Source organism: Rhodofomes roseus, assembly GCF_022264815.1.
Source record: "Rhodofomes roseus strain CIRM-BRFM 1785 chromosome Unknown C8Q71scaffold_25, whole genome shotgun sequence".
In the NCBI taxonomy this organism is placed as follows: Eukaryota; Fungi; Basidiomycota; class Agaricomycetes; order Polyporales; family Fomitopsidaceae; genus Rhodofomes; species Rhodofomes roseus.
Window position 1 is genome coordinate 78,350 of NW_025952981.1, and position 22,636 is coordinate 100,985.

General features: G+C 58.1%; 8 protein-coding genes across 8 annotated transcripts; 4 read left to right on the forward strand and 4 right to left on the reverse strand.

The window, feature by feature from the left end:
• Positions 1-49: 49 nt before the first annotated feature.
• C8Q71DRAFT_715263 (fungal-specific transcription factor domain-containing protein) lies at positions 50-2,524 on the reverse strand (the record flags this gene model as incomplete). Its single annotated transcript, XM_047921029.1, has 5 exons — positions 50-1,432; positions 1,595-1,673; positions 1,804-2,087; positions 2,160-2,261; positions 2,375-2,524. The coding sequence occupies 5 exons, from the start codon at positions 2,522-2,524 to the stop codon at positions 50-52; spliced, it is 1,998 nt and encodes a 665-aa protein (XP_047774648.1).
• A 1,323-nt stretch (positions 2,525-3,847) lies between these two features.
• On the reverse strand, positions 3,848-5,652 carry C8Q71DRAFT_715071 (PH-domain-containing protein; the record flags this gene model as incomplete). The annotated part of the gene is made up of 5 exons (XM_047921017.1): positions 3,848-3,981; positions 4,036-4,378; positions 4,495-5,088; positions 5,156-5,436; positions 5,493-5,652. 5 exons carry the CDS (start codon positions 5,650-5,652, stop codon positions 3,848-3,850), a joined length of 1,512 nt encoding a protein of 503 aa, XP_047774649.1.
• A 680-nt stretch (positions 5,653-6,332) lies between these two features.
• Positions 6,333-6,947, forward strand: C8Q71DRAFT_715128 (acyl-CoA-binding protein; the record flags this gene model as incomplete). Its single annotated transcript, XM_047921022.1, has 5 exons — positions 6,333-6,431; positions 6,500-6,521; positions 6,577-6,640; positions 6,754-6,826; positions 6,885-6,947. 5 exons carry the CDS (start codon positions 6,333-6,335, stop codon positions 6,945-6,947), a joined length of 321 nt encoding a protein of 106 aa, XP_047774650.1.
• Positions 6,948-8,004: 1,057 nt separating this feature from the next.
• On the reverse strand, positions 8,005-11,795 carry C8Q71DRAFT_841170 (uncharacterized protein). Its single transcript, XM_047926532.1, has 3 exons — positions 11,613-11,795; positions 10,627-11,561; positions 8,005-10,546 (listed from the first exon to the last, which is right to left on the reverse strand). Exons 1-3 carry the CDS (start codon positions 11,690-11,692, stop codon positions 8,373-8,375), a joined length of 3,189 nt encoding a protein of 1,062 aa, XP_047774651.1. The 5' UTR covers positions 11,693-11,795; the 3' UTR covers positions 8,005-8,372.
• A 168-nt stretch (positions 11,796-11,963) lies between these two features.
• C8Q71DRAFT_290278 (uncharacterized protein) lies at positions 11,964-14,298 on the forward strand. The gene is made up of 6 exons (XM_047917583.1): positions 11,964-12,253; positions 12,338-12,505; positions 12,560-13,583; positions 13,639-13,893; positions 13,944-14,017; positions 14,072-14,298. Exons 1-5 carry the CDS (start codon positions 12,234-12,236, stop codon positions 13,986-13,988), a joined length of 1,512 nt encoding a protein of 503 aa, XP_047774652.1. The 5' UTR covers positions 11,964-12,233; the 3' UTR covers positions 13,989-14,017; positions 14,072-14,298.
• A 1,413-nt stretch (positions 14,299-15,711) lies between these two features.
• Positions 15,712-18,859, forward strand: C8Q71DRAFT_290245 (uncharacterized protein). The gene is made up of 14 exons (XM_047917581.1): positions 15,712-16,191; positions 16,259-16,447; positions 16,499-16,688; positions 16,749-16,771; positions 16,828-16,891; positions 16,964-16,976; positions 17,032-17,258; positions 17,313-17,481; positions 17,544-17,589; positions 17,652-17,705; positions 17,753-17,847; positions 17,906-18,159; positions 18,216-18,520; positions 18,579-18,859. The coding sequence occupies exons 1-14, from the start codon at positions 15,994-15,996 to the stop codon at positions 18,714-18,716; spliced, it is 1,965 nt and encodes a 654-aa protein (XP_047774653.1). The 5' UTR covers positions 15,712-15,993; the 3' UTR covers positions 18,717-18,859.
• A 143-nt stretch (positions 18,860-19,002) lies between these two features.
• C8Q71DRAFT_290260 (uncharacterized protein) lies at positions 19,003-20,318 on the reverse strand. Its single transcript, XM_047917582.1, has 5 exons — positions 20,192-20,318; positions 19,536-20,111; positions 19,378-19,486; positions 19,208-19,294; positions 19,003-19,143 (listed from the first exon to the last, which is right to left on the reverse strand). Exons 2-5 carry the CDS (start codon positions 19,848-19,850, stop codon positions 19,121-19,123), a joined length of 534 nt encoding a protein of 177 aa, XP_047774654.1. The 5' UTR covers positions 19,851-20,111; positions 20,192-20,318; the 3' UTR covers positions 19,003-19,120.
• On the forward strand, positions 20,037-22,400 carry C8Q71DRAFT_781076 (uncharacterized protein). The gene is made up of 6 exons (XM_047924866.1): positions 20,037-20,111; positions 20,190-20,291; positions 20,347-20,547; positions 20,609-21,629; positions 21,693-21,950; positions 22,006-22,400. Exons 2-6 carry the CDS (start codon positions 20,275-20,277, stop codon positions 22,030-22,032), a joined length of 1,524 nt encoding a protein of 507 aa, XP_047774655.1. The 5' UTR covers positions 20,037-20,111; positions 20,190-20,274; the 3' UTR covers positions 22,033-22,400.
• Positions 22,401-22,636: the final 236 nt, after the last annotated feature.

Genomic DNA, 22,636 nt, shown 5'->3' on the forward strand with positions numbered 1-22,636 from the left:
ACAGAAGTGAGAGAGAGAAAGAGAAAGAGAGCGCATGAAACCACAACGTCTATACCAATAGCAGCAAATCCCGCTGCGACTCCCGCATGACGTCCCTCCAATTGACGGGGCGTCCCTGGTTGTCCTCGCGGCGGGTCCATACCTGTTCCATGAGCGCTCTTACCTCGGATACGTTCCCCACATTATCGCCCTGCTGCGATTCGAGGAGCTGGAGGAGGAAGGTGCGGTGGCGTGGGTCGTCCGTGAGGCATCCGGAGATACATATACTGAACACGACGCTCCTGAGCACGGAGCGCGACGCGCTCGCGTTTTGGGTGGGCACGCGTCGGAGACACTCGATCGTCTCCGTGACGCCCGCGACGATCTCCGGGCAGGACGGATAGTCGCCGGAGAGCACCGTGTGCAGGTACACCCGCGCCGAGGCGCGGAAGATGTCGTTCGTGAGGCGCCGCCGCTGCGCGACCTCCGGGTCCGAGGTCGTCTGCGTCGGGTCGAAGCGGCCGTAGGCCGTCGCGGTCGGGTGGAGGTACTTGTTCTCGATCTCGAGCCCGCGTTCGACGAGCTGCGGCACGCTGAGGCACCCGCGGTGGCGCTGGCTCTCCTTCCAGTGCGCGAGGTTCGAGATCTCCGCGATCGCGAGCACGATGTGGTTCTCGCAGCCCATCACGGGCAGCATCGACAGCTCCGGCGCGGCCGCGAGCCCGTCGTCGATGTACGCCGCGCCTGCACCGCCACCGCCGACGATCCCTGCGGTGCGCCCGAACAGGTGGCGGTACGTCTCGAGGAAGCGCGGCACCTGCAGCGTCGTCACTGACGCGAGCACGTCGAACCACATCGTCGTCTTGATGATGAAGCGCGTGCTGTCCGAGCACTTCTTGAGCACGTCCTCGGGCCCGTAGAACCGCCTGTCCGCGAGCACCATGTCCACGTACTGGCTCGCGATGTCCAGGTACGCGCCCCACGGCCCCCGCCCGCCGGAAAAGAGGAACGTCGACACGACGTGCAGCCCTGCCATCGCGTCGCCCTCGTTGTAGGTCCGCTTGGTAGCTAGTGCGTTTTCTAGTCGTCGATAGATGACCGCCATGTCGGGAGTACGAGACCGCGATGGATATTGGATGCTATGCATGTGCAGTGCGGACAGCACACATGCTGCGTCCCTCGCCGATGGACTCCTCTGGATGAGGCGGAACATGAAGTTCGAGATCGACGCATCAGCGAGCAGATACTGGATGGGCAGCACACTGTGGAAGTAATGCTGCACAAGTTCGGTCTGCTCGGTAGGTATCATTTGGATTTCGTAGTTGAGAGATGGCGGTATTGGAGGTTCGGGAGGGCGGCCCACTTGCTCGTCATCGTTGTAGCTGACGGACATGTTGTACGCGGGACCAAACGAGCTGGGCATACCCGCACCCGGACCGAGGTAGGAAGTTGGCTGAGGGGCTGCTGACATTGGATAGGCAGATACAGGGGTCACAGGGGTGGTCGGGCCATTGGAGACAAGCCCTGACAACAAACGAGGGCATTAATTGCTACATGCATAATACAACTAATAACGGTACGGAGTCTTACAGGACGACGAGGAAGAAATGGGAACTAGACTATTGGACGACGGTAACATAGTAGCGGGGGGCGGGGGGTAGAGCATGTCGTTGACGTTCGGGAGTACGTTATTGCTCCTCGCCAACGCAGAGTCATGGTGATGTCCGCCCAAGTCTGGAAGCGTCGGCTGCCAGCCTACACAAAAAGTTCAACACCAAGCTTCGCACACAACAATAAAGATGCCACGCACTCGCACTGTACGACGGTTCGTGTTGCATGGGAGGAGGAGCAGGCTGGTAGTGAGAACCGTCACGAACAAAGGATGTTGCAAGACCGCCCACTGGCCGATGACCGTCACTGGAGCTCGCGGAGAGGGTAGGAGTGGGAGGGCTCGACGGGGAAGCGTTGCGCAAATTTTCGACCAGGATCAGCATTTGAGGCTCCTGCTCGTTTGTCCGCGGCCCCGATCCCGAATGACCCTTGATCATGCCCTGCGAAGCGAGGAAAGACTTGATCTTGTCTCGCAGCTCGGTGACACTATTGTTCTCCTAAAGGGGCGACGCGATGTGGCGTTAGTACGGACGACAGCCGAGCGAGTGGCAGAGGCGTTGAGGACCCACCCTCATCCAGTCTGGCCGCTTCGCACCGAAGCCAAGGCATTGTAGACGCAGTCTGACACAAGTCTGGCACGCGCCCTGGTCGTTGGGCTGCTCGTCGCATTTCTGTACGTCGCGAGGGGTGCGCCACAGAGGTGAAAAAAAACGCGAAAAAAAGACATCGGTGAGCATCTGGCTATCGAAAGGCGCGTCTCTCGACGCGTCGCTTGTCGACATACCTTCCTGCGAATGCGACAAGTGTAGCAGCCCGACTTAGCGCGGACGGCGCCTTTCGGCTTGGGCGCTCCGGCCTTCTTCTGCGACCTGGCGGCGGCGGAGACAGAGGAGATGGGCTTCCTGTTGGGGGACGGCGGGGCAGCGTCGGGCATGGCGGGGGAGCGTGTGGGGCGGGGGGCAGGGGAGAGGCGGGGCGACCGACGAAGGACAAGGAGGGCGGGTAGGAGGAGGACTGGTATATGTACTCCAGGGCGCTGGGGAGACGTGCGAAGGAGGACGGAGGTGTCGCCCAACTTCCCTTTTGCGTCGACTGAACCTTGTCGCCCGCCCCCCGGCCACCCCCGCCCTCCTAAGCGCCGACGGGGTCCTGCGGGCACTGCCCCCGCTCGGCACCCACCCGGCCAGCAAGAGCCAATCACATCTCCCGGCGCCTGATCGCAGCGGGCGTCTCGCGGGACGAGCTCGCCACTCGTCCTCACGGGTCCGCTGGCGCAGGCTGGCCCGCCCCGGGCTGCACTGGGGAGCGAGTCCGCGGGAGGCGCAGTGCTGAACTCTACCCTGGTCTTCGCGCCGGGGAGGGCAGCAGCGAGCCAGCGCAGGGGCCCCTCCTCCTCGTGGCTGGCCACGGGCGGTCATGAGGCAGCCATAGCCGCTGAGATCGGAGTGGTATCATGCGATTCCCAAGGCACCACCCGCATCGGCCGCGACCGCTCCTGTCTAGAGCTCCCCCGCCGGGCTCATCCCCGCGCCTGCTTCCCGGCGCTCCCATCGCCACCGCGACAAATGTCGTACCCGACATGTCACACAAGTACCTCTGTGCGTGCACACTGCCCTGCTCGACGCCCCATGCGGCGGCGACAACGCCTGCAGCGACGTGCTCCCATGATATCGCTGCGGCGACGCCACCATCCGCACCCGGCTGTACTCCCATCGGAAGAGAAGCCCGGCGCTTAGGTAAACTTACGACCTCCTCGCATGTTGCGACCACAATCACAGAAGTCCGGAAGTTTGACAGATACGGTATGCATTCTACCTGCTACCCCAGGCCCCCCTGTGTGTCTCTGGTGGACTGATCCCGCCCAGCGCCGTGGCCCCCACGGGCAGCTGTCCACAACAATGCACCTGATCCTACGAATCTATTCCTCTATAGCATTCCTCGACGCGGCCTGCCAATGAAGCCTTGATGCCCAGCCACGCACGACAAATGTCGACGCCCCCACCCTCACGCTTCCTTGTGCTATCCCATTAGAGGCCATATCGTAGGGTACCCATTCAGATTACTGTACATCGCGCAGGGGCAACGGAATCAAAATCCACCCACGAAATCATGATAGCGCACTCCCCTCAGCCGCCCGCGCGAGAGCGCACGCAGACATCGTCCTTTTGGGCGTCCCCGATCCAGCAGAATACGAGATACGATATACGAGGCTGTGCCGGTCAGATACACCGTCCGCGACTACGTCCGAGCCGCCGCGTCAAGATTGCCGTTCAGATGCCGCTTCCTGCGGCACGACGACGCTCCCCAGCGCGGGTCGCCCACTCAGGCTGAGCCGCCGGGCGAACGAGTCTCTGCGTTTCCCCGCGCCCGTACCCATGCTCGCGCCCGCGCCTACCGCGTTCCCCGGGGTACCAGGCGCATGCCCCGCAACCTCCGCGGACGGACCAGCACCAGCAGCGGGCGCCCCGGGGGCGAGCTTCACTGGTGTTGCATCCCCGGGCACGACGCCAGCCTCCGATCGCCGCGCGATAAGCGCACGCACCGCACTCAGCCACTTGATCTCCTCCTCCTCGCTAGGCGCACAGACCAGCAGCGTCCGCTTCGTCGTCACGATCTTGAAGGTATTCTGGCCGTGCGTGTCGTCGCCGTCGCCGATGCCAGCGAACTGTTGTGGAGGGGACGCGCTCCCGGCGACCGTGCTGCTTGGTGCGTGGCGGTGCGAGGGAAGGTCGTACTCGAGTGCGTCGAGGATCTGGGCCAGCGGTACTTGTCGATGTGGCTTCGTGTCCTGTGCAGCGTTGTAACACGATGGATCGGGCAGAAGCACGGGCAGAAGAATCGCATCACGGACAATGTTAGCATGGCGTCTAGGCCTGTGGCTGAGGGCTCAATGGCAGAACTCACCATATGACTCCGAGAATACACGAGCTTCTCACTACTGAGGACGAACCATCGTTTGTGCCAATTGTGACGCCGCGAGCCGCACTTTAGTAAATACCCGGACAGAACGACTATTGGGGAATCCTTGACCGCCCCCGCCTTGCCCGGGGAGTGGTCCTGGAGGTGTCTCACGGGCGCCGGGGACGCGTCGTCCGAGTCTGAAGAGGTAAGGTGGTGCCCGTGAGGGGACTGCGAGAGCGATGACGCAACGATCGGCGGCGCGGAGTGCAGAGGTTTATTAACATGGTGGTGGGAGGTAGAGCTCGGTATGGGGACCGGGGCAGTAGCGGAGGCCTGGGTGTTCGTAGCGAGAAGGGCCTGCCTCGCCTTGCTGATCGCCTTGACCCAGTCCGTGAGCTCCTGGGAGGTCTCCGCGGAGAGGTAGAACGTGCGCGTGGGTGAGACGAGCCCGAACGTGTTGGAGTGTTTCTTGAGCGCGACGGGCGTGCAGGTGTGCACGTCGTTGAGGTCGAGCAGGCGGAGGAGCTTGTACTCCGCGTCGGTCTTGTAGAACGCGAGGTGCGCGGGGCGCAGCACGAACCAGCGCCGCTTCCACGTCTGTGCGAGGGCCGGCGAGGGCGAGTCGTCAGATACGACGCTGCGGACGACGCGATATGCCAAGTACCTTTCTCCTTTCGCCCTTCTTCCAGAGGTAGCCTGACATGAGCATCGTCTCGTCATACGACCCACGCTGGGGCCTCTTTACGTCTACGGTCCGCCAGCCGCCCACGCCCTCATCCTCGTCCTCCTCTGATTCCTCGCCGCTCCCGTCGCGGCGCTCTGCGATGGCGGAGAGCGCGGGTGGCTGTGAGGAGGGGCTCGTCACGAGTGCGGATCCGGCGATGGCCACGGTCGGGGCGGCGTTGGACGCCTCTGGGGCGACGATGACAGACTCAGAGTCAGAGTCTCTATCGGATGTGGGTGGTTGTAGGGTGGATTTCTGCACGGGCGGCGGTGAGCACAGCATACAATGACATAGGCACCGCGAGTGCACAGATGCCGGCGCGATAAGGCGCGGCCAAGGACACGGACCTTTGGGGGTGGCTTGGAGTGCATGGAGAGTTTGCGCGTCACCTCCTGGTGGGAGGGCGGTGGCGCAGAGCGGGACATGGTGGCGGACATGGATGCGGGGGTCGGTGGGATGTGGTGGCGGTCGAACGTCCGTCAGCGACTGCGAACAACAGCGGCAGCGTTGCCAGGCCCAGCGGGCGTCACCGTCCCCGCCCCGGTCATCACGGTCCCAGTGGCGGGTAGCGGCGCGGAGTCTGTCGGAGTTCCATTCGTGGTGGCGGACGCGACGTCACTGGGGCGGGTGGCTGGCGGACGGACGCGTGGATCGGGAGCGCCTGGCAGGCGCATCAGCCCGCCGATTCGCGCTCAGCGGATGCGAGATTCGGTGTCGCCCGCACCACGCGCGCGACGCCGCGGGGATCGAGCGGGATCGAGCGCGGAAGATTGTGCGTGCCTAGGAAATCTCGAATAAATGCGCGCCCGCACCGCGAATCCCGCCCAACGCGTACGCGGCGCATGCTCAGCGGCCGGCGTTTCTCGCGACATGAACATAAAGAGTGCTCGTCGCCAGCCGTGTGCGAACCGTCTCCCCAGCCAGCCCCGTCGATCCGCCCCGATGGACGGGCAAACGGCTGCCCCATCGACCCCATCTTCTGCCCTCGTCACGACATATCGGGCCATCCCCGAGCCCACTCGCAGCTGATTTCTATCTCTTCCCCAAAGCGACGACCTTTGCCAGAGTCCACCTCGATCCCACATCCACATCCCACCGCACACCGTATTCGCCCACAATGTCCGTGTCCGAGACCAAGTTTGAGAAGGCTGTCCAGATCATCCAGGGTCTGCCCAAGGACGGCCCCGTGAAGCCGACCCAGGACGACCAGCTATTCGTGAGTGGTAACACCGTCTCACCCCCGCGCCCACTGTCGTGCTCACGACGGATCCGTGATGGCGGCAGTTCTACAAGTATTACAAGCAAGGTGCGCAGTGTCGCAGTGATGGCTGACGGACGCGCTGACTGATGGCGTCGGGCAGCCACGGTCGGAGACGTGAACACGACCCGGCCTGGGATGCTCGATTTCGTAGGCAAGGCGAAATGGTGAGTTGCCTGATCACGCATCGCTTATCCTTGATGGGCTCGGGAGCTTCTCCACGCTCCCTGCGCCATAAACCCGGTGGGCACCACGCGCTGATGATGCGACCTCGCTGCAGGGATGCATGGAAGTCGGTGGAGGGCACGTCCCAGGAGGAAGCCCGCGCAAAGTACATCGAGAAGCTGCTCGAGGTACGTCGTCGCGAGTACTGGCGTGCACATCGACTGAATACTGCGATGTGCTCTACAGATTCTGCAGGCGTCTGGGGACGAGGACTCGAAGAAGTACATCGCCGAGATCGAGGCTGCATAAGCCACAGCTCGCGGCGTACGTGCTGACGAAATGGTGTAAGCTCAGTGTAGGCATGATGCAGACTGTTGTATTCGGAATGTCATGAGACGGGTACGATTGGAAAGCGGGTGTGTGGCCGGGTATGTGCATGCGTCCTCGGAGGCGAGTGGGCGCCTTGCGAGGAGAAGCAGGAGGGCATGCAGATCGCACGTTTCAGCCGCACAAGGAGTCCCGACGAGGATGACGGCAGGCGTGATGGGGATGATAGCGAGGCCCGTGCGGTGGCAGCTGGCAGGAGGCTTCTGCACGGCACCTAGGCCCGCGATGGGCAGCGGTAGGCTGGGAGCGCGGATGACACTTCAGGGGCGTCTGATCTGGGGCGTCTTCACGCGGCTTCGCGGGCGCTCCGCCACGGACGAAGCTGTCAATTTCGCGTCGTTCATTATGGCGAATCACGTCCCGCCCTGGTCGTAAGCAGCCCGCCTCCTGCTGTCGCTGCCACTGTCAGCCGAATCAGCTCGCTGACCCCGAATCCACCACACCCCAAGCTCCGACTCGAGCCTACCGTCCTCCCGGGGTCTGCACCCCCCGCCACCCCGACTGCCCACTCCCGCCACGCCTCTCCCGGCTGGCAGCGCTACGCCCAAGATAGAGAGCCAGATTCGACAGCACCTGTGGTGCCCGGCCATTCTGCAATCGGGAGGCACATCACCCCGCGCTCCTTCGAAGTCAGAACCACACCGGGCACAGGCGCCGACGTACCCATTTGCGTTTATCTATTCACAATTCCGCTGACCTGTCGGCCGTGCTGGGCGCCCCCTCACGTATCACACAATGCTTCCGCAGCCTCCAGTACGGTACTCCAGCGCAATCGCCGAAGTTTCAACCCCATGAGCTTCACCATTGCAGAGCGGACTCCAGATAGTGCGGACCAGCTGTTTCACTGCTACATGTGTAACAGTATTCTTAGACCACACATCATCCTGCTTAATCAGACCAAGATGCGCTTTCAAAGCACACCGGTATCGGAGTCATACTCCGAGTCCCTCAGACCATGTGTGAGGGCAGTCTCGGGTGCGAAGAAGTAGCGTAAGATATATTTGTCTTCGTTAGAAAAACTTCAGCTACACTGGCAGCAACAAAAACAGTACAAACAACACATGGCTCATTGTGATACTACCTACTCATAACGTCTGAAGAATAATGCAAGAAGTCGTCAGTGGTCGTCAGTCATGAGCACAAACACGGATATGAAAAAAAAAACAAATACAGAAGCAGAAGCACAAAGGGTCATTAGAAATGTCGTCCGCGCAGACGCAAGTCCATATGGTATACTGTATCCCCAACAGTCTACGGAGACGGGAGAAGGCGAATCCGCCTCACACAATACATCGTCAGCAGCCCCGGCGAAGCGCACCGTGGGCTCGAAAAGCAGCACCGTGCAGATCATGACGTGCTCCCAGAGTCGCCCGACCCGCGCTGTCGATGATCGGGGTTCGCGACGAACAGCGGCGGCCTCGGCGCAACCGTGTACACGCTCGACCGGTCCTTTTTCGTCGCGCGCGCAGGCGCAGGCGCATCGCCCTCCGCCACCGACATCCGCCGCTCATACGCCTGCACTCTCGAGGCCACCTGGCCGGACGTCGGCCGCTTTGGAGGACTCGACCGGGGCGACACGGGCGGGGAAGGGAACGTCGGCCACGCAGCCTCCGCCTCTGCCGCGCTCATCTCGGTCGGGCTCGCGATGACGCCGCGGAGGCCGACCTCCTGCGGGCTCGCGTCGTCCTCGAGGATCGTCGACGTGAGCGACGTCTTGCGCGCGCCGGGCTCGGGCCCCGTGCCCTCGTCGACGCTCGCCATGCTCGGCCCGCTCGAGTGGCTGCTCACCGTGCTGCCCTTCTGCACGATGTCCATCGTGCGCCCCATCCTCTCGATCATCTCCGAGTCCGCCGTGCGCGCCGTCTGCAGCGACGACGCGGACCGCCCGTGCGCCGTGCTCGCGTACAGGTCGCGGCGCCGGCCCTCCTCGCCTGTCTGCGTGCGCGAGTGGGTGGACTCCTCGATGAGCGCGAGCCGCGGCGGGTGCGGCTGTGGGTCGCGGAAGTCGATGAGCCCGCTCGCGCTGCTCCCGCGGCGCGCACGACTCGCGTCGCTCCCGCGGCGGTCGAGCAGCGGCGTCTTCGCGAAGCGGAGCCACCACGAGTTCGAGCGGCGCATCGGCTCGCTCGACGGGTTCGCGTCGAGGATGGACGTCGGGCGCACAGGGCGCGACTCGTGCGAGCTCCGCGAGGGCTCCTGCACGAAGGTGCTGCTGTGAGAGGCATTTGAGGTGTTGTTGATGGGCGTAGGAGAGCTGCTGTGTGAGCCGTGCGAGGTGTCGGAGGCGCTCATGCGGGAGAGGGTGGGTATCGAGGGTTGCTCGGAGACGGGCGAGAGGCGCGTCAGATCTACCATGCCGAAGGCAGCTTGTGGGGGGCGGATGTATGCGTATGGCAGTGGCGGCGGGTCGGTCAAATCGAGGTCAGATATGCCCTTCTCTAGATCGTCGTCCGAGTCCGAATCGAGATACTCCTGCGGGAGCCTGAAGCTCTCCACCTCGAAGTCAGCGAAAGGATCCTCATATTGCGAACTGGTCATGGTTGCACCAGACGGCTGCCTCCCGCCCCTCGGCCTGGAGGGCTTACCAGCACCGACGGCGGCGGCGCCCATAAGAGCAGCAGCACTCGGCTCGTCAGAGTACGTCCCCTTCTCCCACCACGAGCTCGCGCCGCTTCCTTCACGTCTCGGGCCATACGGCCTGTGCCCCGACGCATAACCGAGCACCGCACCGCCCACAGTGCGCAACGACGCCAGGCTGCCATGCATCACGCTGCCCCACGTCGGCCGCCTGCCACCCGAGCTCCAGGACGAGCCCCCCGTGCTCGCATCCCTCCGCACGCCATACGCTTCATCGAAGTGCCTCGTATCCTCGTCCGCGAGCATATCTCTGCGCGCGCCGTGCGGGACGGCCACGGCCGCGAGGCCCGGCACGATGGTACTCAGCGTGTTCTTGACGGTCTGCACGACGGGGTGGTGCGGGACGGCCTTCTCCCTGTACCCGCCCGCCATGGGGAGGTCCCCGTCCGCGTCGTCCGTGTCGCCCGACGCGGCGAGCGGGTGGAAGCGCTCCTGCGAGTGCGAGCGGCGGTAGTACCACACCGCGGCGGTGGTCCCGACGAGCAGGCCCAGCACGCCGAAGATCGTCCCAAGCGCGATGGACGTCGCGTGGTGGCTCCCCGACGAGGCGTCGCCTGCGGGGTCGCCGTTGCCCGAACCTGAGCCCGAGCCTGAGCCCGAGCCTGAGCCGCTCCCGCTGCCACTCCCGTTACCGCCTCCCGTGGACGTGGGGTCTGCAGATCCCAGAGAGCCAGAGCCCCCGGGGGTGCCAGTGGCGGTGCCAGACCCTTGGCTAGGCCCAGTGCCGGAGTTGGTCACGGTCGTGTATGTGGGCTTTGGGCCGGAGAGTGTGGTTGTCGTGGGAGACGTCACGGCGCCGGGCGGGCTGTATGACGAAACGAACGTGCTCTTGGAGGTGTCGAAGAAGAAGAGGTCGGTCGACGCGGGGCCGCCGGACTGGTAGCCTGGGTAATGGGGTAACACGGCGCACGCAGAGTACGGGTTAGCATGCAGACGAATGGAGTAAACAATACAGAGTACGCACCGAATCCGAAGAGCACGTATGACCCGAGCCCGACGGCGAAGTGATCCCGGCGTAGACCAAGCTGGGACAATGCACTGACCTCGCTCCACTCCATGGGGTCCTGCGTGGTGTCCAGTATATAACCATCGCTGTATACAGTTTGCATACTCGCGTCTGCGCCGCCCTGGATTACGATCTTCCCGTCATCGACGAGTGCGGCAGCAAAGCCGCGGCGGCCGGTCGGTACGCTGGACGACTTGACGTCGACCGTGCTCCAGCTTGGGTTCGCACATGTCGTGCAGAGCGACCAGATAGTGGTGAACGGCACCAGTTCACTGCTGTTCGCATTGTAGCCGCCGAACACGAGCAGACGCCCGTCAGACAGGACGACGGAAGCGTGACCGTATATAGCAGGTGGTTCGTTCGTCGAAGGCAACTGCTTGAACGAGGGCCCGCTCGGGTCGAACACGTAGTGCGTCGCGAACGCGTTGCCGGAGCCGTCCGTCTTCTGCCCGCCTACGATGTACACCTTGCCGCCAGAGGCGGACGCGGAGTGGTACATCCTCCGCAGCGGCTCCTGCGCCCAGCTCTCGCCCTCAGTGCTCCATACGGGCTTCGTGATGCTCGTGATGTTCACGAGAGCGGCGGAGTCCGGCTGTTCGGGCAGGGTGATGAGCGAGTTCGGGCCGAGGTCGCCGCCGAAGACGAGGAGAGACGAGGTGTTGAGCGGGGAGAGGGTATGCCAGGCGACGGCCGGACCTTGAGATGAGGAACAGTTTGAGCAGCCAGAGACGTAGTCCCATGGCACGGAGGAAAGGGAGAAGGATGATGTGAGGGGGAGAGCGAGCATGTCGTTTACCGGTGGTGCGGACGAGTATGCATATTGATTGTACTGGTCGGTCCTGCCGCCCTGGACGAAGAGCACGTCGTCGACCACGGCGACGGCTTGCCCCCATCTACAGGTTTCGTGAGACAAGACTGAATTGTAAAGTCGAACTTTTGCGTACCTAGGATCGGGCGAGTACGCGAGGCAGAACTCACGCGCGAGCGCGAGGACGACCAGGCATCGTCGTAGGTGGTTGCGCATGGATACAGTGTGTTCATACAGTTGTCGCCAAGAATAAGGATAGTAGGTCGTCGTGGGTCGTGACAGCAGCGAGAGCGTAGAGCTCAGCGTAGGAGCGATGATCAAATGGCGCTGGCTGGAGCGCGTCCTGGACTCCTCGCAGCACGCGCCACCGCCCTCTTGGGCAGGGCGACCGGTTCATCTTATCTTATCCGGAACCCTCGCGTCAGACTGCCATCGTGCTTGGTGTTCCTGATTGAATAAGTAAGTAGTACTGTAGCATGGGACGTAGGTAGGATTGTGTGCAGGTACGGTACTCACAAAGTCAAACTACTGCTTGGAGGATTCGCGCCACAGCGACTAGTGAACTAGTGACTGCGTGTCACGTTCGCACTTGGGTTATTGTGACACGCGAGTCTTACAGTGGACCGGTGAGCACAGCCAGAGCTTTATCGAGGACCACCACCACGCTCGTCGTCTTTTGACACGGTTCAGCAGTCTCATACAACCCTACGCTGCAAGTGCGTTCAGCGCGACCCACAAGGGCCGTCTTCTGGTCAGGATGACGGAGAACGTAGACACGTAAGTCGCATCGCAGCGGGAGTTTCCTGTTTAATTCAGCTTCTAATGTAGGCTCTACCGGCTAAACCCCGATGTTCTTCTAAGTGTCTTCGAGCACTCGCTGCCTGGTGGCGGCTTGCGCTCACTGTCATCGTCGTGCCGGTGGATTCGAGAAGAAACCATGCCTGTACTCTTCCGACGCTGCCTGGTCACTGTGGAAGAGCCAATCTGCGCAGATAGGTTCCTCCCGCAAAGCTTGTGGCCCTATGTATAGTGCGTACAGACCGGAAACTCACATGCACGACACTGACAGACCCATGTACTTAGTCACCTTTCATTGCGAGACGGATGTCCTGATCGCGCCGCCGCGAGACCCCATTCCTGGCGAAAACCAAAACTGCACTTTACCGACGACCCCTTGTTATGTGGCACCATGGACCCCGAGTTCCTCAGAACCACGTTGCGAGCCATGCCTCGCCTACAATCGATCTCACTGGACTTGATGTGCCGAGAGTCACATGGATTGGGGTGGGATAGCCTAGCGGCCATCCTCTCAACGCCGCAGCTCCGCAGTTTCACACTCGCTCAGTTCATGTTCAGTCCGCGACATTCCCTCACGACCGACAGCGTCGAATTTCTCGCTCCGTTGACAACGTTCCGACACGAGCAACGTGTCTTGCGCGACGAACTTCGTCGTTTCCTCTCCCAGGAGGCCGCTCTGGGCGTGGTGATCGAAAAGCTGCGGCATACTCTCGAATGCCTTCTACTTGCTAGCGAGGTCGCGCCCTTCAGAACCCTAATGGCCAACCAATGGCTATGCCTCAAGGAACTGCATTTGATTGGTGACTTCTATCCGAGCCCGGACTCTCGCATCCCGTTCGTCACCCTTTTTGCTGAGATGCCCAAGTTGCGTGTTTTGAAATTGGAGCTCGCTCTGCACGAGGGTGTCGACAGACAAAACCTACAGCTATGGCCTTTCGATGATGAAGCACGATTCCCGTGGCCAGACCTCATTGACCTAGTCGTTTCGTTCCCGAGTCCCGAGGATCGCATTTACTCCCATCTCCCCAGATCGATGCGACTCTTGTCGCTGCAATGCACCCCACACCACTATATCTACTCCTGGAAGCTGCACGGATTGCAGCATCTCCATTCACCCATATTGTACGCCACGGAGATGCTAGAGATCCTCGCAAACGTTGATGCCCCTGATCTTGACGAGCTCCGTTTGGAATACCGTGCGGACGCCGCAGAAGATGAACTTCTGGCCTGCGTAGCTCAGAGGTTCCCTCAGCTCACATCATTGGAGATGCATCGATTCCGATCATCCGCTGGTAGTAGTGTCACCGCTGTGAGTCGCCATTCGTTGACTGTGCCTGCGGACAGATCTAATTGCTCCCGCGCAGACCGGCATTGGGTTGCGGCTAGCAAAACTCGAAAATCTGCTCACGCTGCGACTCTACGACGATGCTACACCTCACTCCAGCTTTGCGACGCTGCAGCAAAATGCGGCTGTTATCGCAGCTAAGCTCGCGTGCCCGGACGTCAGGCTGTGGCTGTTGAAGATCGACGACGACACCCTCTGGTACCCGTTTCGCCTTGTAGCACAGCAAGGTATCGACGAGGAACCGCGGGTAGAGGTCGACCCGCTAGGCCACAGCGTAAGCGTTGACCGTGCCATTAATTTCGCAGATGCTGACATCGTTCTTAGGGTGTGCGAGTGTTTCCTTACGATGATACTGCACTATACAAATGATTATGCTGCTGTTCCATATACAGCACGTAGCAGGTATCCATTCTTTACGTGTATGGTATGTTGCTCATGTATCCCCTACTCAGTACTATCTTCTATTCATCCTCGAATCGTGAGGGGACGGCATCTGGGTCAGTAGTAGTCGAGCTGACTTAAATCTGTGACATTACAAACATTTACGCCGCTGAACGACCTCCCACTCAATTGCCGTGCGAGCCAAACTAATACTTTCTTCCAGATAGCTACCAATTGAACACCATCTTTCAGCAGGTACAAATTCAACCTGTGATCAGTGAACGGATTTGAGTGCTCCACTCGACTCGCACTATTGACGCTTCCGGTGTGGCGCTCTACTGCAGTACTGGAACACGACGGCATTGAGCTTGATGACCGTAATTCCTCTCGGTAAACTCGTTCCCCGGCTAGTATTGGCTATCATAGTAATTTGTTCCCTTTCCTCGCAGGATATTCGACGGTGGAAATGTCTGCATGCTATGTACTCACCCAAGTCCGAGTCACGGCCTCCTGTAGACGGCATTGTGGCGCCCTTGAGGTACTCATACTCCTTTCCGTATTCTCAAATTAACGTTGTATCTCGCAGCCCTCCTTCTTCACCATGCTACCGTCCTTCTGCGACCGGATAATTGCCTCTGTGCAGCACAGGAGAAGAGCTCATTTACCTGCACGGGATGCTCTGCAAGGGTTCTGCAAGGGTGTCGGACCCAGCGAGGAGGTATGCATGCTGCAGGCGACATTGTAACAGTGTCCGACGCGCCCGACTCGAGGTAAAACTTGTTGGCTCGCGTACGCAGTGCATCTCCTGCACCTAAGCGCGAAGTATGAGAGGAAGGGCGATACGCATGTGCAGGACGAGCCGTACAACCTGTGCTAAGAGGGCGTTGCAAGCATGTGCCACTGGGCGGTGACAGAGTTGCTCCGGATGCCTGGTGTGCAGAGTCGCGGCGGTCACACAAGTGACGGGTGTCAGCAAACTCGCCCTCTATTAGGCCCTCAATTGAATAGGCATCGCGCACTTGCGTGGTCTCTCGGCGGATTTTGTGCACTGTAAAGGAGTTGGTAGCATGATGATTCATCTACTCACATCGATTACCCTTTGGCTGATATCGGGATTAATAGGCCTTATATCGCGCATACAACGCGATGTTCAAAACCACGAGGATCGAATCGCCTAGCGCAGCGTGCCTGGGGTCTCGCAGACCGGAGCGTCTAGCAATGGACACTGCTGAGGTGAGTATGCATTTCTCTGCCTACTCCTCTACAAGGTCTGCCTACGTATCTACAAGTTCTGTCTACAGATCAGGTATGACGCTGTCAGACGGCCGACGTCGTGCGCCGTAGCCTTGAAGCTACTGCAGAGTGGCGAGCGATGTTCGCCGGCGATAAGGGCCGGCGGGACCATAGTACGGTGAGTACGGTACGTCCTACGCAAGTTCTACTGAAAGTACATTTATCTGAATCAATCTCTTATCCTACGGGCATCTCTTCGGTCCGACTAGAATGTTCGACACCATATACACAGGAGTCGACGTGAACACAATTGAATTCTCGAAATGATGGTTGATAAGAACTTCTAGTCGACTGGGACAATCGAAGGCTCCGCCGCTCTAAGTGATACACACGAATAGGTGAGCTCAACAAGTATGAACGGCTGGCTATGCGGTGGACAGCTGATTGTGCCTTGGGTACGTCTACAGATAACATCATAAAAGAGGGGCCTTGTCTTGCCCATCGATCGTAGGAAGATTACTATTGTCTTTGCGAAGGAAGCACGCCCGCAGAATACAAGTTGTTGTCGGATTCTTCACTGCACTAGGTTCGAGAAGCTTGATTTGTTTGCTTGTTCCGGTCACCTCGCATTGGATGCCGAACATCATGGGTGTGATGTAGAGGAGTTCTAGGTGTGTCAGGTTTACATTTCCGCGTGTTGTGTGGACTTCTAGTAAGCTATGACGATGGGGGTGCTTGCCTACAATCGTGTACTGATGTGATGTCTCGATTTTGCTCGTCACATATAAAGTCCAGCGAGGACGGCGCTGGGTTGCAGTATTCACTACTACCCTCTACTGCCATAGCGATGGAGACTCCTCCTAGCGACTACCGTCATACAAACGGGGATTTTGTCAATGATACGTCAACAATTGTGATCGGGCTACAACCTCCTCCGCCAGCATCTGCCTATGAGCGCGTGCGTATGCCCACTTCATTTTGGCTTCGAATCTGACCCACGCTAACTGACGACCATCCGTTCTTAGGCGTTATGGAGGGCACGAGGTATAACCACCTCTGAGATCGATCCCTCCGAGCCAGGATCACGAGGGCTGCACGTTGTAACGAAGCGTGTGCCCACTGCAGTTACTGACAGCGGAGACGACTCTACGGATACAGTCTCTTCCGGTCACTCCAGTCCAGATCTCTCTACCCAGGGTCTACGGACACCGATAGTGAGTAAGCACATGATTACTGTTCACGCTCACGCTCACATACGGGACTAGGATTCACCGGATATTTCTTCTTTATCACTCAAAGATGAAGCGGCCGATATGTGTCTTTTTGTTCCTAGAGAGCGCGCATCCCACACCAATGCCAACCGCTCCGGCCCGAGCATGCAATCATTGGAACCTTCAGATGCAATAATTGAGGCCAAGTTCGCACCTCGAAGCCCGTATCGCAAGCCCACGCAGAGTATGTCTGTGTGCACTGATTAAAAATCACCGTTTGGCTGACGAAGACAATGTCGCACAGCGCAAGGCTATACAGCTTCGATCGTACGTCCTCTATTAGGATATATGAAATGCTCGTGTAGTAACATTTTTTTTTCAAGAACATCCTTGAAGACGAACATAATATGGACTCTGACAAGACTTATGTGCTCCTGGTTGACACTGGTGAGCTGTTTGCCTGCTGAGAAGAATTGCTAGATGCTCACTAGCACGATGATCGGCAATCGTTCATTTCAGCTTGCGAGGATACGTGAGTGCAGGACAAGCTTTGATCAATTGAATATTACCGATCAAACGCTCAACAGGTTTGTCATGGGAAAAGGGGTCATGCAGGTTTTGTCTGGTGGACGGAGAGACAATCAAGGACTCGGAATGTTAGTTGAGCGAACTAACTGGGACTTGATCGACATCATTCGGGGCAATGTACACACTGCCATTCGGAACCCTGTGGATCCTACGCTCACCAATAAGGAGATGGAGGACAGAGGCAACATTATTGGAGAAATAACGTTTCAGGACGGTGGCGTCGCCCGTGAGTTACTTCTTCGACAAGGGAACCATCTGCTAATCACAGATCATCTTGCAGAATTGGCTCTTGTACGGAGCCCGAGAACATGCATCCTGTTCTGTTATGACTGGAAAAGAGAGGCACAAAGCACGGTGTACCTCTACTGGCAGTTTGGTGCTGCCTTTGCTGTAAATCAGCGCGTCATGCGTGATCCTACAAGTGGTATTCTTGGCTTAGGCCCACACGGGCAAGTCTTTCATATCTTGCCCGGCAAATGTCATGATCACTTACTATGGAGCTGCATATTAGGACCCAAAGAGCATACGAGTCACGTTCCAGCACTCCAGCACCTCCCGTGAGTGTGACGCAGCTCTACTGTCCAGACTCTTAACACATGTGCTGAACTTAGTACCACAGACATTCCTAGAGGTATTGGAACAAAGGCTGTCGCGAATTCGTACGACTGCTAATGTAAGGTCTCCAAAACCATGCCACTACTACTGCTGATAGTACAACAGCGACGTGGGGAAACTATTGCAATCTACTTTGCCCTTCGTTTATCCCCTGACTCGGAAACTTACCGCAATCATGTTCCCCGAATCGAATATCCCATGTATGCTGTCATCACTCTACTACTACGGCATGCAAGTCACGACTCACGTTATCAACAGACAGTCATGGATCTCCTTCAATGGTTGGCCATGTACCAACGAGCCTCAGTGGAATGAGAAGAAGATCCCTATTTGCAACCCTGTTCCTCCGGATGTCAAGCAATGGAAGGTGTACCTGAAGCGTATAAAGACCTTCATCGTCTCGCCGGGCGTAGCACGTCCTGACCTAGCAGCAGAAACTGGCTGGGAAGGCACTACCATGAACTTCGTGAATGCTCAGAGGCCCAGTGGATTGCGTATATTGCTCGATACTGGTAAGGAATCTCCTGATTCATACAGGACTTCATAGTAATGGACCTATGACTTCCAGGCTCTAGCCTCTCGTATTTGCCTTCACCTTATGTCGAGGACCTCTACGTGAACGTCTATAAGCGTACGCTCCCTGACGACGTCCGGACCACGCGTGTCACCCCACCGCTACCCGATTGGGTGGAGCGACGCAAAGTGCAGGTTCTGTACGAGTTCGAGGGAAAACGTGGTCAAAGTGTCGAGGTTTATGGGCCGTTCGAGAGATTCTTTTATCAAGAAAGCCCCACTCGCTCTGGCTCCAATCGGCTATTGGAGGGTTTGATACTCCCGCAAGACCCAGATGTCGACTTTGGTGTTTTCGGACTGGTAAGCACTGAGCGTGAGATCGTCACGGTCCCGCTTCGACACTCATTGCTCTCCATAGAATTTCTTCCAGAGCATGTACGTCTCGCTGCACAAAGCGAAGGACGGTGAACACTTTGTACGGATGGCCCCCCAATGGCCCGAGAACCTCGAAACCGACCTGCGTGACTACGAGGTCGAAGGCTTGTCGGCTGATTAGTGGAGTCTCACGAGTTACGATTGATTGTATTTGTATCGCATGATAGTGAAGTTGATGTATTTGTTCGTCTGAATTACACCAGCATCGAATTGAACAGAGACTGCCTGTTGGTTTCATAGTTGCAGCGACGTCGCGCCCACAAATTGCTTCGCTTTCTCCCTCGAAACGCACACTGTTTAATCAATTACGGTCACAAGATCATCGATATGCTGATCCTCTCTTGCAGCTGTTCTGCTAAAAGACATGCTAGTACTTGTTCTGTGTTCATCCACATACAGTAACCTACATGGCGGAAATTCCCGGGACCATTTCCAGCGTTTGCAGCCATCCAGTCCACCGTTTGCGAAACGTAAGGTTAAACAACCGCGGCCGGGGCAGAGTGGGCAGACCCGAGCTTCACTTCGTTATTCACGATCCGCTGTTTCTCCTACCTACGTTTGCGGCGATGTATCAATCAAACGTCAACATATCAAAGACAAGTGTGAACTTACGTGTCCCAGCTTGCTTCTCCTCACAGCTCGTTCGGACGAGCGATATATGCCTCTTTGAGCTTCTACTCGATTGCCGCCCGATACTTGCTGTGATCATTAGCTACGCCGGCTCCAATGATACGCTATGAAAAAGGTTCACAATGACAGACTATGAAGAGATATACACTTACGAGCGTTGCGAAAGAAGTTGCTTCGATGCTCTAAGTCAGAGGAAGCCACAGGACAGACTGCGAACTGATCTAGGATCGCCTTCTTGCGCGGTGAGATGGAAGCGATAGTCTAGTCGGTTGTTAGCAAGAAATGTGAACGACGATGTTATAGTACTCACATCCTTGCGGAAAACAGACTCACTACCCCGACAGGCTCGTCGCGGAGGGCCGGCGTGCATAGCCTGCATCGTCGTCCCGCGGACGCGAGTTTGTCGCACCCCCGCCGTTTGCACCGACTTGTCGTCGCCCGCCCTCCCGTCAGCACACATGTAAGTACCTCGAGCGACGCCCGCGGCACGCCATCCGAGATACCACTGGCCCTGAGGCTCGCACTCGACGCCGCCGAGGCTAGCGCTGTTGAACCACCCTGTCAGGCTCATCGCAGAGGGAGGACCACCCCTGCACCTCTGCGTCCCCAGCCGGCCGAGCAGCATCTCAGCTGGCTGGTTGGCAGTCTGAGAGAGGCGAGGCACGAGCCGATCGCAGACTTGAGTCTAAGTACCGTAGTGCATGGATTAGGCGCGCAACGCTTCTCTCGACGACTCGGAAGATGGGCCGGAAGATGCGTGGGAACTTCAGTCGGAAGGTTCACGCGCATGTCGAAAAATTCTGTGAGTGCCAACATATTCGCAATCGACTGTAAGGAGAGAAAAGCTGAATGCCGCCACAGAAGACTCGCGTGTTGGTGTAACGACGTAAGTGTGAGCGTGACATGCTCGCCATTGTGGCGCCACGAAAGCGGACGAGCGATGTACTGAACTTCCTTGTGCTAGATCGACTGTCTCCGCTCCAGGACCTCTCCATCTAACCGGTATACCAATCCATCCTCTGAGACGTGACAACGCTTCACTGAACGTCATGGAGGACGTAGACACGTAAGTCATGCCGGAACAACGATAGTCCAATGTATTGTATCTGAGCTTCTACCAGTCTCCGTCGGTTGAACCCTGATGTCATTCTGCATGTGTTTGAGCACCTGCGACCTCAAAGCGGTCTGCGCTCATTATCTACGTCGTGCCGGTGGGTTCGGGAAGAGACCATGCCTGTGCTGTTCCGACGATGTCGGGCCACCGTGGCGCGCCCACTTTGCGCAGAGCGATTTCTCCCACCTCCCTTGTGGCTCCACGTCTGGTTCGTCGAGCACTCTCAGACTACACTTGAACCATGATGTTGACAGATCTTTATGCTTCAGCCATTTGTCTTTGATAGACAGGTGCCCGGATCTGGTAGCCATGAGGGGCGCCCCGTGGAAACATCGACTGAGGTTTAGCGACGACCCATTGCTCTGTGGGATCATGGACCCCGCCTTCCTTAGGAGCGTCCTGGGAGCGATGCCCCGCCTGCAGTCGATTTATCTGTCCTTCATCTGTCGGGAGGTACACGGGATCGGGTGGGATACTCTGGAGGCCATCCTATCAACTCCCCTGCTCCGTACTCTCACAGTTGAGCAGTTCCTCTTTAGTCCGCGACAGACCCCAACGGCTGTGAGCATCGAGTCTCTCGCCTCACTCACCACATTTCAATTCGTGCATGCCGCACTCCGCTCGGAACTTTGCCGCTATCCGTCGCAAGAGGGAGTTCTAGGCTTGGTCATCACGAAATTGCGACCCACTCTCGAATCACTGCTGCTTCCCAGCGAGGTCACGCCCTTCGGAACACTCGCAGACAACCAATGGCCGCGACTGACTGAACTGCGTTTGATGGGTGTGCTTCATCTAAATCCTGATACTCACACTCCATTCGTCACCCTCTTCGCCGGAATGCCCAAATTGCGTGTTCTATCACTGGAACTGTCTCTACCCAAGGGCGGCGATAGACAAGTCCTACAACTTTGGCCCAAGAATCACGAAGCCCGATTCCCATGGCCCGACCTCGAGGATCTAACCGTGTCGTTTCCGAGCCCCGACGATAGAATCTACTCCCACCTTCCGCCAACCATGCGATGCCTATCCTTGCGATGCACCCCGCACCACTGCTTTTATATGTGGCAATCACGCAAACTGTCCCGCATCGAATCCCCTATAACGCACGCTTCGGAGATGCTGGAGATCCTCTCACAGATCGAAGCGCCGCGCTTAGAATACCTTCAAGTGGAATACTGTGCAGATGCTGCGGAAGATGACCTCCTACGCCATATGACACAACGATGTTCCCAACTGAGATCTATGGAGATTCATTGCATTCGACCATACAATCGTAGTAGTCTCTCCGACGTGAGTCGTCTGTCGATCATCATGCTTGCAGGCATATATTGATCACGAGTCACGCTCACACAGACTGATCTCGCTCTGCATCTAGCGAAACTGAGCAACTTGTCTACGCTGCGAGCTTACATTGATAGCGAGCATGCTTCTCAATTCTCAGCGCTTCGGCAGGCAGCGGCTGTTCTGGCATGCAAGCTTGCTCGCCCAGACGTCAGGTTGTGGTTGTTGTGGATTGATGCTCACAGCGCAGTGTGGTACCCGTTTCGCCTTGTAGCCGTGCAAGACATCGACGAGGATGTAAGAGCGGAAATTGATCCCCGAGATCACGACGTAGGAGTCCCGGCTTTCGCATGGTCATCTTACGAATGCTGACAATATGTTTTAGGGGGTGCCGGTATTTCCCTTTGCCTGATGAGCATGAGTCGTGTATGCACACTTTGTATCGGCGAATAATCATATCTGTGGTTCTAGCCGATACAGTCGGTATTGATGTGTAGAGTAGAGTATACCACGCAGTCCGAATCGTGCGCACTAGTCCCTTCTCCAAAGAGGTGTGAACCCGCATACTCACTACACATGAAGTGTCGAGTCTTCGCATCCTCACTATGCCTTTTTCATGACCGTTGTAACACTTTCGACAGTGTCGCACGCGGCGGTCTTTTGGAGCTCGTTGAACAGTACATACCAATTCTGGTGATTTTTAAGCCGCAGGCAATGCTCGTAGGCGGTGCATAAGTCGCCGAGTAAGTAAGGATTGGGAGGACGGTTTGTTCGCCAATGACATGACCAAGAGGATTTAGTACAGGAGCCTGAGCATGAGGCGGTGTGTACTGGAGCGACGTCAGCCCCGGGCTGGTTCGCCGGCTGTGGCGGGCTCCTAGTACCAGTACAGTATTGGTTGTCGTTCATGTGTGACGGTGCAGCAGTCGCAGGGGGCCTATCGTATGAGGCTTCGGCAACGGTGCTACCGACTAGGCCACCAGCGTTGATGTTACGACCAGCACCAGCAGATACAA